The 14,615-nt window shown below is 40.2% G+C and overlaps 1 protein-coding gene across 2 annotated transcripts in view; it reads left to right on the forward strand.

The window, feature by feature from the left end:
• Positions 1-14,615, forward strand: part of GZF1 (GDNF inducible zinc finger protein 1) — a 96,345-nt gene that overhangs the window by 53,391 nt on the left and 28,339 nt on the right. For both annotated transcript variants that reach the window (XM_030196297.1, XM_030196295.1), the window contains exons 2-3: positions 2,008-3,365; positions 5,352-5,446. In XM_030196297.1, the coding sequence (XP_030052157.1) occupies positions 2,029-3,365; positions 5,352-5,446 (1,432 nt within the window). In that variant the 5' untranslated portion in view covers positions 2,008-2,028. The remainder of the gene's footprint in view (positions 1-2,007; positions 3,366-5,351; positions 5,447-14,615) is intronic.

Below are 14,615 nucleotides of genomic sequence, written 5' to 3' on the forward strand. Positions count from 1 at the left end.
TTAACCATAATTTAATGAATACCTTTTTGTTTAACTATAATTTAATGAATACCTTTTTGTTTAACTATAAGTTATGATTATACCCAATATAATACTTATCTGACAAATTTGTGCAGAGTTCTAATTGGTTGGGAGGTGGTTACCTGAAAAGAAATAGAGAATATTGTTTAATACGATAAGAATGTTATGTTAAGAGAAAAATATATACCCTGGTGTAAAATAAATCTTATTTGATTTTGCTTATGAACTCATTTACTTGACTGAGTTTTTAAAATTTAGATTAACTTTCCCCTCCTAATTTAGAATTGGGAAGGCGAGGTTAGTGTATAATATTTTCACCTTTTTCCCTTGTTCTGATGAGGTATACCTGAGGTAATTTCTGAGGTACTGTAGAGTATACTTCTGTCATTGAGGGTGGGGTTACATCAAGGTAAAATACATTCAGTTACACTGAATCACTAAAATCCTGCCCAGCAGGGACCGGGGAGTGGCATCTAGACAGGGTAGTTGTATGGTAGGAAAGACATGCCAGTCTCATGGAATTATTTCCAGCCTCTCTGTATATGTGTGCACCTCTCTGTATGGGGGAGGGTGTTTATATGGATGTGCATGTATCTGTATTGACTCTGTCCGTGAATGAGAGAGGACAGTTTGAAAGGTGTAGTTCCCCAACTCCTGTGTGAGGCCAGTGGAAACAAAGTTCCTTGGTTTTGGTTGAAACCAAATCTGTGGCTGTTTTGGCTGAAACCAAAACTGGCTCTGCCCTCAACAGCATCTACTTATGAGATTTGAAGAAAAGTGCTTTTTGAACTCTTAAGAAAATGTTTTATAACATCAATTGAAAAAGTATCTAAAAAAAAAGTTGTTTTCTAAACACAGGAGGTTTTTTTAGCCTATGATAATATCGAAGCCATTGATGGACTGAATTTAGGAAGTCTTGACTCACTGTGGCCTTTTCCTCCTCCTGATGATTCTGGGTTGTTTCCAAGTGATTTACAGTGTGGTGTGTTCATTGATTTGTATTTTCTGATTTAGTACCCCAGTACCCCACTCTCTTTCATTGATTTTTGAATAGTGTGACCTTTTGTAAAACACCCAGGAAATTGATAAAGTCGTGACTTGGACATCCCTTTTCTGATCTAGTTTGTCCTATGCAAAGTGAGACTTATTGTAATGTCAGTAAAGTTTCTGTCTGTGTTAGATGCTGCAGAGGGATACAGCAATATATTAGGTGTGGATTAGATAGGGCATGAAAGGGAGTTGCTAGTAGGGATGTTCTGGCAGATTATAGATGACCTAGAATGAGAGATGAAGTAGCATGGGGTGAAGTGATGAGGCATAATACCATTAGGAATTCTAAAGATCAGAGCCAATAACTTAATCCATTATTATCAAAGCTGCTTGCTACTTCTAGCTTCAAAATAATTTTATGGAGTTTTTGCATTTCCATAAACACTTTCAGGTTATAACAACTTTATTCCTTCTCTATGTGTACCCTTTCAAATCGTGTCAGTTTTTTCAGCGCAGCAGGGATAGTCTACTATCTAATTCTGACATGGAACAATAAGTCCTTTCCTAAATGGAGTAGGTATGTGAGGTTAGAGAATGTTTCAGAAGTAATTTTCAAGTTCAAGAGAGATTGTAGGTAAACAAATTTAGCTAAATAATTGTCAGCCATCTTTTAAAATCCTCATTCTGTGTATTTCATAAAACATAACCCGTAGGAAGATATGCCTTTGAGATCAGATTTTTCACAATTAATTTGTGTGCAAAAGATCAAAGCAACCACAAGGCAAATTATCTGCCACTTTTTCTCTGTAAATCGGTGTCCAACAATGCATTCAAGAATAAGTTTTATGTCTTCTTGAAATGCAGAAAATGAGGATTTCAAAAAGACATGAAATATTTTCCTCTCTTTTGATTACTCTAATTGCAGTTTTCAGTCATTTTATCTGCCAGCCTGATTCTTATATATTAACCTATTAATTTTTGTTGTCCTTTCATTAGCTGTCTGCTTAATGAAGAAAAATGGAAGTTAATGCTGTTTTGTTGGAATCCCAGTCATCACCGATGAATATTTTGAATGAAATGCATCAGTTGCGTCGTCTGGGCCATCTCTGTGATGTCACTGTGGTAGTGGACTATCAAGGTATCCAGGGAGAATTTGTTGCTCACAAAGCTGTTTTAGCAGCAACAAGCAAGTATTTCAAGGACGTGTTTCTTGATGAAAACACTAGAGCAAACCCTACGACAAATATACTCCTTAATGAAGTACAAGCGGTGGACTTTGCATCATTTCTTGAGTTTGTGTATACTGCCAAAGTAGAAGTTGAAGAAGATCGGGTGCAACGAATGTTAGAAATTGCTGATAAGCTGAAGTGTGTAGATTTGGCAGAAACTTGCTTTCATCGTAAAAAGCAGATGCTTGAATCAGTACTTTTGGAGTTACAGAATTTCTCTGAATCCCAGGAGATAGAGAAGGATGTTGGTACCCAACTTAAAACTCACATGCCTGATGCTAGTGCAGTTTCTGAAGAGCACATGCAAAATGGAGACAATTGTCCTGATCCTCTAAAATCCCCAGTAGAAAGAGATTGTCGTGTGGGGTTGGACGAGACCTCCCCAGGAAAGTGTAAAGAAAAATCAGAAAAGAAAAAAGTCCTAAGTCCACCCTATACAAAAATCAGAAGAGCTAGTGGGAGACTGGCAGGAAGGAAAGTATTTGTGGAAATTCCCAAAAAGAAGTATACTAGAAGGCTGCGAGAACAGCAGAAAAATGCTGAGGATGGATCTGATGGGAATGAGACCGAGAGAGACCAATGTGCAGATGACATAAAAGTAGAGCAGATGGAGAAATGTATGAAGCCAGAAGATGAGGTGTATGATAATTGTAAATTAGAAGATAGCTCCCAGAAATCTGATGAGGACAAGAATAAAAGAGGTGGAAATTTCAAGTGTGGCACATGTGAAAAGGAATTTCTGTATGAAAAAAGCTTTTTGAAGCACATCAAGCAGATTCATGGGATTTTTGCAAATGTTGTTTACCGCTGTGAAACCTGCTGCCAGAACTTTGCCAATCGCTGCAACTTGAAAAGCCACCAGCGCCATGTTCACAGCAGTGAGCGCCGCTTCCCCTGTGAGCTATGTGGTAAAAAGTTCAAAAGGAAAAAGGATATAAAGAGACATGTTCTTCAGGTCCATGAGGGAGGTGGCGAGCGGCATCTGTGCCAACAGTGTGGCAAGGGCCTGAGCTCCAAAACTGCACTAAGGCTTCATGAAAGGACACACACAGGCGACAAACCTTATGGTTGTACGGAGTGCAAAGCTAAGTTTTCTCAGCCTTCTGCTCTGAAAACACATATGAGGTATGAACAGTCTTCACCATACAGTGAATTCTTGTTTAGGTAGTTACCAATCAACCCATCCTAGATTTTCTTTTTTTAAGCAATGGTGCCCTTTTTTCACCTTTTTCAAAATTTGTTGATTCATTTTGAAAATGTAATCCACTATAATTTTAATACAGTAAAGCCTCATTTATCTGACCTAAATGGGATCGACCCATTGTTGGATAAATGAAAAGTAGGATAATACGGAAAACAAAGGTAACCCCTCAAACAATGCAGAATCAAAGACAGTAAAAGCAGGATCCTGGCTCACAACGGTGTTAAAAGTAGTGTCCCAGATTCAGAAAATGAAAAGAGAAGCCGCATGACGTCACCGGGTGGTCTGTGAGATATTTTGGATGGTCAGATCAGCAAAGGTCGGATAATTGAGACTTTACTGTATCTGCATCTTTTAATTTTAATGCTTGATAAAATGATCTCCCTAACCTTTCCAAAGAAAAAGATTTATGAAATTACTATGCTTGTCCCTTATAATGGGGGGGGGGGGGGGGGTTTGCATCCTTCATATACTAAACTGTCTAGACAGGCTGGGGAGAGGGAGGGGATGAAGGCTTTGACAGAGCTGGAGTTTATTTTCGAATCTATGCTGATGTGTGTGTTCTAGAAAGTACTCTCCAGTTTTAGGTGGAACAACTAGTTGTAAGTATGGTTTTAAATATTTTTAATCTTGTGCTTGGCAAAATAAGTCGTCCTAGCTGCTGATGTGGAAAAAAACCCAAGCTAGTACTAAATGTGGAAGCTTTGTAAAACTGGAAAAGATGATTTATTGAATGACTTCTGGGTTATCCTTTTCTGCTGAATACTGGATTTGTAATATTATAATACATGGATTAGTGGGGGGAAGGGGGTTGCAAGAGGTGTTGACAATCTAACAACGGTTATATCACAGACCCTACTTGACTGCTTGGGTCTTGCAGTTCCTATCTGCCATCATGCCCTGTCTTTGTATGGCAAAGTGCTCTAGTGGCATTGATAATTTTATGATGCTGTGAGAGTAAACATGTGGAGGGTAGCTCTATATAGAGACACCTATCTTAGGCACCAAGAAGGCACCTATTTGGAGCTATTCTGTAAATGAAAGTAGTTGCCTACTTTCCTTTATACAATATCAGCATATCGGGGCAAATACATTGTTTATTTTAGGTGTAATCACTCACACTGGCCATAGAGCAGGTATAAATGTGCCTAGTTTGCCATATAACACACACAAATTATAGTATTCTACTAGGAAAAAAGGCCCCTTTCTGACGCTAGCAAGGTTTTCCTCGGAGTGTGTATGTTTGAGAGAGTGTGTGTGAGAGAGAGAGTGAATGTGTGAGTGTGTGTGTGTGACAGAGAGAGAGTGTGTCTGTGAAAGAGAGACTGTGTGTGAGAATGAGAGTGTGTGCCGGGGGCTCCCCTCCCTCCCTTCTTCCTCCCTCCCTTCTTCCCCCTCCCCGTTCCAGGGTCGTCCCCCCTCCCTCCCTTCTTCCCCCCCTCCCCGTTCCAGGGTCGTCGTCCCCCTCCCCTTCCTCCCTCCGAGGTTCAGGATCCCCGTCCCTCCGGTTTCAGGGTCCCCCCCTCCCTCTGAGTTTCAGGGTCCCCCCCTCCCTGTCCCTCCAAGTTGCAGGGTAGTTGGGCTTAGGTACCTCGGCCACTCACCACGTGTTGGGCTTCTGGAGTTGCTGTCGGCTGCACTATTCGTCCGTTGCCTCTGTCTCCGTGGACGTGTGTGTGGTGCTCTTTTTTTTTCTCTCTCTCTCTGCGATGCAGCGGTGCCAGGACTTCTCTGTGCCCCCCGTGGCTAGGGCCAGCTTGTGTAGGGTGGCAGTGGCTTGTGCGTGGGGTATGCCGCACAAGACTGTTCATGATGTGCACATGTTCTATGGAGGAATCAGGATATAAGGAAGTTAGCAAGCAAGGTAGGAGGCAGGCTGTGTGATTAATGCTAGTATTTTGTCATTGCAGAATTCACACTGGTGAAAAGCCATTTGTCTGTGATGAATGTGGCGCAAGATTCACACAGAACCATATGCTTATATACCATAAAAGATGCCACACTGGTAAGTAGTTATTCTGATTACATAGGAAAGTCTTTGTATAAAATGTTTATCATTTTGGCTACAGAGTGAACTAGATCCTTTCATTGTTGTAACTTGAATTCGACCAAAATATCTTTATACAGAGATGCTATTATACATTGCCTTTTGCTTGAAGGAAGGTCCTCAGAGGATCCAAAAGCTAACTTATTTTCTCTGCTGTAATGGTAACAGTTTGCATGTTTAAGAAGACTTATTATAGCCTTCAAAATAATTAAAAATAGAAATATAAGGCCTATTCTTTGAAAGGACTTATGAGTATACCCACTAATTCTATATAGTGCGCGGAAAGCTAGGTGCCAAAACGGGGGTGAAATGGCAGTTAGGCGCCTAAGTGTTCTAGAATGTAACTACAAAGGAGGTGTCCACATGAGAGGGCATGGGACATTCCAACTGTTTAAGCACTCACTTTATTGAATACTGTCAGGCATGCCCATTTACATCTGTCATAGAGCAAGCGTACGTGTCTGTGCCTAAATTTAGGTGCCTAATTGCTGACAGACTGTTGTGTTATAAAGGGATAGGTGCAAAAATGTGCCATTATAGAAACTAGCTTAGTACCTAGATTTGGGGTGTTTGTTTTAGCAGTCTTTATAGAATTCCCTCCATAGCAGCTATACAGGTAAGTCCCCTATCTGTTAATTTTTCGAGACATTTTGGAGCGGTCAGAAAAAATTTCTGTGGTACTATTTGGGTACCACTCATTTTTTGAACAAATTATCTCAGATTCAGATTGATGTAAATCCTATTCCGCTGGTTACCCTTGATGTGCAATCACTTTACACAATGATTCTTTAACATGAAGCACTATGAACCATAAAAAAGTTTAGATTCCCATCCTCGTCTGTGGCCAGTTGATGGCTTTAACAGAAGTGGCCTTAAAAAAACAAATAGCCATTTTGTATTTCAAGACAAAATATACTTTCAACTCTTAGGTATAGCGATGGGTGCATCTTTTGCCCTTCGGGGGCTAATCTGTTCATGGGTCATCTGGAACAGGATTCAATTTACAATTTGACAGGATTTCAATCGGTAATATGCTGGTGGAGGTTTATTGATGATGTTTTTTTTTTCATTTTTGGAATGGCACTGAAATAGATTTGGAGAAATTTGTAGATAATCTTAATCAGATTCACTCCACTATTAAGTTCCAACATATTTGCCATACCCTCACTTTACTTTTTTGGATGTAAAAATTTCTATTCAGGGAAAATGTCACACCAGCATTTATTCCAGCTCTACAGATCTTAACTCATTGTTGCGTTTTGAGTTTCTTCTATATCACCATGTTTGTGATGATGTTACGGTTTATAAGCAATCTTCGAAACTTTACAAGAAAAGTTTTTAGAGAGAGGTTATCCTAGGACCACAGTGAAGTGAGCGTACAAGAGAGCATTATATAATCACCAGGAGTGGTTATTAAATCCCCAATGTCATCTGGAAGATAATAATAAAATTCCGTGTGTTTGAAATACACAAGCTTTTCTAATAAAGTAAGATCATTAAATTTTGGTTGACATCAGTGCATAAAGTGTTTAGAGAATCTCAATGCCTGATGGTTTATTCAAGAAACACTAATTTGGCGGATCGTTTATGCAAGTCTGATGTATGGTCCGCATCAATCAGAGTGCATACAGGGCATCAATAATGTGGAGCTTGCTCTGTATGCAATGTAATGGAACAGGCTACTGAATGCTCAGTTTTGGAGTTCAGTGACTCATTGTTGGTTTCAGCTGCAATGTTCCACTAACTGTTCTTCTAAATGTGTGATTTATAAGATAACTTGTCCGTGTGGATTATTATATTTTGGACAAATCGAACGCCAATTGAAGACACTGATGATAGAAAATAAACATTGCATTTCTAAGCAGAAAATTGAAGCCCCTTTAGTATGTCATTATCTACAAAAACAGCATCGGTTTGAGGATCTGACCTGTATAGCTATTGACCAATTATTTACCAGCAGGGAGAGGAGAGATATCTAGATATCTCCATCAGCGAGAACAATGCTGGATTTACAAATTGTTTACAGCGTATCCTGAAGGCTTGAATGGTCCTATAGAATGGGAAGCATTTTACTAACCAGTGTATTTCATTGGAGTAGTTTTTAATCAATTGGAGAAGGTTTTGCTAATCTGCTTTTTGATTGGTGAATTATAGTGGTGGCATTCTTATAAACACCAATGCCATTTTGAATTGAACTCTATTTCCCTTAAGTGTTTGGCTCAACTTTTTTGATGTTTTCAATCTTTTGTATCCTATTTGAAACAAGGTTGCATTGATTTAGTAGTTTTTGTTAATATTAGTAGTTTTTGTTAATATAGTGTCCCCAAATCAGGTTTTTGAAGCAGTGGTTTTCTCTAGAGTGTTTACAGTGCTCTTTTTCTGAGTTTGGGGGCAAGCCTATGATGAGATGTCCAATAGGAGGTGTTTGATAATATGTAATCTCACCCTGGACGATTGAGACTTGCTTTATTTAATCATATTCTTTATCTGTAGCAACGTAACCAGGTTCCAATTGGATTGTGGTAAATACTTGATTTATTTTACAATTTAGATAGTGCCAGAGAAACATAAGGACATTCTGCCTAATGGATAGCAGCAGTATTCAGCCACCATATATTTAAGTGGTCTAAATTAGGACAGGATATTTTCTGGCCTAATTTGAACTGCTTTACTTTATGGATAGTAGCTGAATATTACTGGTGTGCATGTAGCCACTAGTGGTGAGGGCTGTTGACATGTATTCACTGCTACCACCTGTCTGGTTGACAGTACTGAATATATGAAAGGTTTTTTTTTGTTTGTTTATTTAAATGACATGGCTGATGTTTTAAGCAAATGTTTGCTGTGATGTTTAAATATAGACACAATACTAAACTAGTTCTCAACACAATCCTCAGGTCACACCCAGACAGTTTCAGGCTGTTCACAATGAATATATTTGAAAAACTTCCTTGTCATCCATTCCAGACCAGTCCAGATGAATGGGTTATATCCGTTGACCAGCAGACGGAGACAGAGTTCTTGGGATTCACCCCTTAAGGATATTGAGCAGCCTGTACTGATCAGTATTTTCTGTTTACAGGGGATGGCGGATGGACTGTGCAGCTTCCTTGTACTTCTTAGCCAGCTCCTGACCCAGTTTCCAGTTGGGTATCAGTTGAGCAGAGGTTTCCTCTTGGAGGACTTTAGCTTTGTTTACTTTTCTGAATGCTTGACTGGAGCTGGGTGGCACCTGGTGATGCCAGGTCCCTGTCCCCTCACTTCTTCACTCTGCAGCTGTTACTGAGGAGTTTTCAAGAGGCTGATGGTTGATAATATCCCCTTTTTTGTGTGAGTTGCATCACTTTCAGACTATTTTAAGCAAGCCTCTTCCTTTCAGATGGTAAGTAATACCACCAGGCCCTCTTTACTGTTCACCTTCCAGTGGTTAAGGTGAGAGCTGGAACTCTCCCTGTGTGTTTCTGCCCATTGCTGGAACCTCTCAGTTGCTGTGCTTTTATGGTTTTAGCAACATTTACTTCTGGGGTGCTGTTTTCTTGTTGAGTCGACACCTTTGTTTCAGCTTCTGGCTCTTCTTCCCACACTCCTCTTCTCTGTCTCCTTTTTTACCAAGTCATAGCTTTCTCCCTAGGCATTCTAGCTTCCTTTGGGAGCTTTCTCTCAGGTTTTTTTTGGTGTGTGTGTGGGAGGGGGGGTGTTTAAAGGTGGTTTCGTTTTTCGGAGATCAAATGTTGCCAGATATTTTCATTTCTGGTAGGATGGGACCTTTCAGCATGGCAATGTTCTGCTGATCTTAGTGAAGGCAGATAGTCAGCCCTTATTTTCTCCTGATCCATGGGGCTGTTCGCCCTTCTTCAGCTTCAGGCATTCTATGGAAGTTGCCTTGTTGAGCAAATCTCCTGTATTGATCCACTCTGATGCTGGTTCTCGCAGATGAATTTACTCTTTGGGGTCAGTTACATAGTGATCTGATTGCTTGTTTTCCTCTCTATAGCAGTGCTTCCTTGCCTCTATTCCTGCAGTTCTTTTCAACATACCTGCCTACTGTGTCTCCGTGTTCTATGGTAGGACCTTGCTGTACATCTCCCTAAACAGTTGTACAGCTTGTTTTGCTGCATAGTCCTGCTGCAGAGTTCATAGCAGTGCCTGCCAGCTTAAGTATGGCAACATATTCCTGCATTTCCTTCTCTTCCGTGCCTGGTTGCACATCTCGCTATAGTTCCTTGTTAGTTATCTAGCTACCTGTGGCTTCTCCTTGCAGCACCTGGCTCTGTATTTCTGTGCGCCGTTTGGTGCCATGTTTTTTAATTCTTAATACATAATTCCCAATAATACCACTGGTATATTAAAGATCAAATAACAACAAACCAGGGTGTACAATGCCAAATGTCAAGAGGGACATAAGAAAATTCTTCAGTGCTCGATGTTTAATACTTAATCAACTGAAAACTGTGTGGCTATGGATAAATTCAAGATACAAAAAAATGCCACATATATCAATAAGAACATCAGGAGAAATTCTATGAGTAATAACTCACCCAAAAGAATTCCACCCTAAGGTCAAAGGCTATTCTTAAAGGGTGGATAATCTTCTCAATCATTGAAAATCTCCTTGTTATAATTATTCTTCTTTTGTATAAATATAAGCACACCCAGTGCTCCAGATTCTTTTATATGTACTAATACTCACACCTAAGCCATACGCTGTAAACAGAAAATATCTTAAAAAGCCAATCTTGACAATATCACATACTCATTTGTAACATATATAGTATGTGCTGACATTTCCCATGTCCTCCCATCTATGAAAAGCACACACATACACTCGTATACTGTATCTATACTGTACAGCTGAAACTTGACATACTTTATAGAATAAGGCCAAATTTCCGCATGGTTTATAGAATACACTGACCACACATCTGCATGATTAAATTTAGTTGCAGACATTTACGTCAAGTAAAACTTGGTGTAAATGTCGATGTCTAAATTATGCGCCGACTGGGTGTATTCCATTACCACGCACTTAGACTTTAGATATGCCCGTGACCCGCCCATTTCACACCTATGGTCATGCCCCCTTTCAACTATGCAACTTAATTTACACGCATCACATTATGGAATACGCTTAGTTCTGCATATAAATTCTGATTAATGCTAATTAGTGTCAATTGCTTGTTAATTTGTAATTATCGGCGCTGATTGGCTTGTTAACTAAGTTGAGCGTGCAAATTCAGAATACAACTGGATTTGTGCGTGCAACTTAAGTCGCATTATATAGAATCCTGGGATAGGTGCCAAATTTGAAGCACCCAGTAATTAGTTTCTGGAATTTCTCCAGACCTGGTCATGATGTCCATGAGAAAAGTATCTAAATGCAGAGTTTTAAGTTTGAGACAGTTCTCTTTTCCTTTAATTAATCCTTGCTTACACAGAGTCTTCTGTTAATCAGAGGATCTTCAAATAGTAAGCTGACAGAAGTGTAATCCAGAGCCATTGGCTTGATAACTCTTCACATATATGAATGGTTTATAGAACCAACCTCAGCAGCAGCAAAGGTATATGGGAGAAAAAACAAACTGTTCCTATGACCTCAGACCTTGGACTGCCCTGAAAAATTGCTTGAAATGAAGAAACTACATCAGTTCACTTAGACCCAGCATCAAATGACATGAGAATACAGTTTGTACAAACACGCACTATATAACTTTGCCCATGTGGGCAGAAGGAAATTGGTCAGTCAAGGGATCCAACTAGTGATATATTGTTCATAGAAGCATTAATTATAAAGCTCATAACATTCCAAAACAGATACTTAGATAATGAAAGAAGGCTATAGGTGACTTTCATACATCTATACAAATATTAATTGCTTATTAGCATTCCTCTTTAATTAGGTATATATCCAGTCAAAGAAACTGAAACATCTACTTCTGGGGGAATTCTGTGCAACTTCGCAGTGCAGAATTTGCACAGAATTATGCACAGGCAGTAGAAGCAGGTTATCATTCCTGTCTTCTCTTCCCCATATCTGAAAATGGCTCAGCTGTTCTTTTTCTCTCTCTCCTCTCAAGCCAGAAAAAAAACCCACTTGCCATACTCTCACCGTACCCGCTGTACTCCTACATAACAATCGCTGCTGTTCGTGCTTCATGGAGTCACTAATTCACAGCAAGGAGGAGGAGGAAGAGAGAGGGTACTCATCAGGCTTCACCTTCCTCTTCTGCTGCTCTGGGCTTCACTGCTAACTTGAATTGCGTCGGATATGGTACAGCTACACAGTTCAAATTAACAGTGGAGGAGGAAGATGTGGCCCAGTGAGCAATAACTCTCTTCCTTCTTGCTGTGCATTAGTGGTATATGGAGCACGAACAACCGTGATTGCTGCTGGGGTTCAGAGAGTATGGTAAAGTTTTGTTTTTGTTTTTGTTTTTTCTGGGTGGTGAGGAGAGCAGCTGAGTGTTTTTTTTGTGGGAGGGGGTTTTGTGGGTGGGAGGGAGGGACAGAATAAACTAGAGAAGAGTGTTCTGGAGGAGAGAGCACACTGAGGGTTTTTTTTCTGGCACAAGCACACCGGGAGGGTGGGGGAGAACAGAGCTCCTTGAGAGGTTTCTCTGTTGAGGGAGGTGAGGTTCTGGGGAGGAAGAAAACACGCTGAGGGTTTTTTCTGGTAGGTGAGGGTCAGGGTGGAAACAGCAAGCTGGAAGGGTGTTCTGGGGAGGGAAAGAGTATTGGGAGAGGAGGGGCTCAGAGGGAAGGACAGTGAGACTAGGGAAAGAGTCCTGGGTTCTTCCTAGGAGGTAGAAAGCTGGGGTTCTTGCTGAAGGATGTGAAAAGAGAACTAGGGAGGGAGCTAGGGGGTCTTGCTGGTGAGTATAAAGAATAGAGGAGCGGAGTGGGAAAGAAAGAGGCTGTAGGCTTCTGCACTGGCATGGACCCTGTGAACACTCCCTTTTCATGTGCAGTTCGCTTCTGTCCAAAATCCTACAGGAATGGATGAAGCCAAACATTCCAGCCTCTACAGCTGGAAAAACCCATACTCTTTGCTAAACCATCAGGCAAGTTGAAAATAAAACGAGAAAGATAAAGGAAAAGAAAAGACAGCAGTAATTGGAAGGCAAGCTGCTTCTTCATCCTCTTCAATGGGCATCTTGCCATTCATTTGAGTTTTAGTAGTGCAGACCTTTACTACTTAACTGTAAAATAGCTCCAACAATGTTCATGCATATATGATTGTTTCCATTGTGCTACATTATTTATTCTACATAGATTTTGTCCCATAATTTTGTTCTTATATGTTCATTTATACTCTTCTTTGTAGATCTTTTGCTTTGCCTTTTCCTCACCATTTTTCTTGCTCTCCATCCTAAATGGTTACCTAAGAAGTATCAGCATGCTGTGCTTGCCAACAGCTGAAAGTAAGATCTCCTGTGAGGTTGCACAGTTCAATCTTTTCCTTACCAGCAGGTTTGTCCCAATCAGGCCTGTGCGTATTGCTTCCCTGAAATAACCAGTATAGCACTTCTTTATTTGAGTTAATTGTTAAACATATGACTTAAAATCCTTACTTTGCAGGTAATATTACTGCAAAAGTTACACTTTATAAAAGCAGTGATTAGGCTAGTCAGGATCAAAGTGCATTTTAAAGGGAAGTGTTTGAGTAAAATGGGGGAAAACTGATTCAGATTGTACAAATAAACTCACAGGGGCTGCATTTCATATTTTCTCTCAGCAAGAAGACTTGAGTTTAGAGTATGACAGAAATTTGGTGGTGAAAGCAAATAAATAAATAAATAAATGATCCATTCCAAATTAGAGTATGACAGAAATTTGGCGGTGAAGGCAAATAAATAAAAGGATCCATTCCAAATGATATACCAAAAGCAATGTTTTCTCTAGTGTTGCATTGTTTCGAGCAGTTCTGGGTACAAAAATGAATTTAGAGGTTCCATGCAGCTTTTGCTGTAATAACAGTAACATTTCAATTCCAACCATGCTCTGCCTGATCCCTTTGCCCTCCTTCATGTTCCTGTCTTACTTGAGTGGACATCAAACAGAATGATTCACAGCTATAGTAGGATACAAGTAGTAGTAATGTTGTTGCTGTATAAACATTTGGCTATTCTTATTTGACAAGGAGGATGAAATCAACCACACTTGTAGGTGATGTAATTTGCCGGTTGCAACACAACCCTGTTCTCTGAAAGCTCAGATAGACCAAAAGAGGTCTTGAGCAGACACAGGTATTTTATGCATCTTTGCAGTCCTTTTTTTTTTTTTTCCTGAGCGCTGTCTCTTTCTCTCTTTAGAAATACTTCCTACAGTTTGTTTTTCTTTTCTTTTTGCTTCCACTTATCTCTTCTCTACCTCTGTGTAAAAAAAAAAGAATCCTCTCCTCCTTTTTCTTCCTTGCTTTCAACCTGTTTGACACTATCTTCCTGAACACTTACTTGCTGTTGGTCTTCAAAATGTGCTTTGCAGGGTAAAAAATGTTGATTATCAACTCACATGCTGCTGCTGCCTAGGACCCAATCACAAGATTCCAAATTGTGTGCACTGTATGAAGATGTCACCAAGGGCCAGAGATTCAGGGCATTCATATGGAGGTCCTGAGGTCCCTTTAATCCAAGACCTTGTTAGCTGTCACACAGAGGGGTAAAGAAGACTTCAAAATGGCTTCCAAAAATTATCCAGAAGAGAGCCAGAGGTGGGAGAGCCTCGACAGCATGTGCTTTCCTTTCAGGATGGACAGAGGCTTTGGGTGACGCTCAGAGGTCTGAAAAAGAGGACACCCAGCTTCCCCTTTGCCAATTTCCAAAGGTGTGGACCTCTTGCTTTCCTCCTTTAGCATGAACCAATAGAGGGGAAGCCAGTTAGTGTGAAAGAAGTCAAGACATCAGGTCCATGGATCCCCAGCGCTGAAGAACTCTAAACCAAAGACTGTAGTCACATCATCACTAAAGTACAGAACTCATTTACACATCACATATGAAAGAGACTATAGTATGCATGCCATTGTGGGGAATCTCATTGGTGCTTAATCTGTTCTCAACACAGACTTTGGCACCAAAGTTGTACTCAGTATCACCACAGTGGGACACAACACCAAAGCCACTAGAGGCCATTT

The sequence above is a fragment of the Microcaecilia unicolor genome, chromosome 3 (assembly GCF_901765095.1).
Source record: "Microcaecilia unicolor chromosome 3, aMicUni1.1, whole genome shotgun sequence".
Lineage (NCBI taxonomy): Eukaryota > Metazoa > Chordata > Amphibia > Gymnophiona > Siphonopidae > Microcaecilia > Microcaecilia unicolor.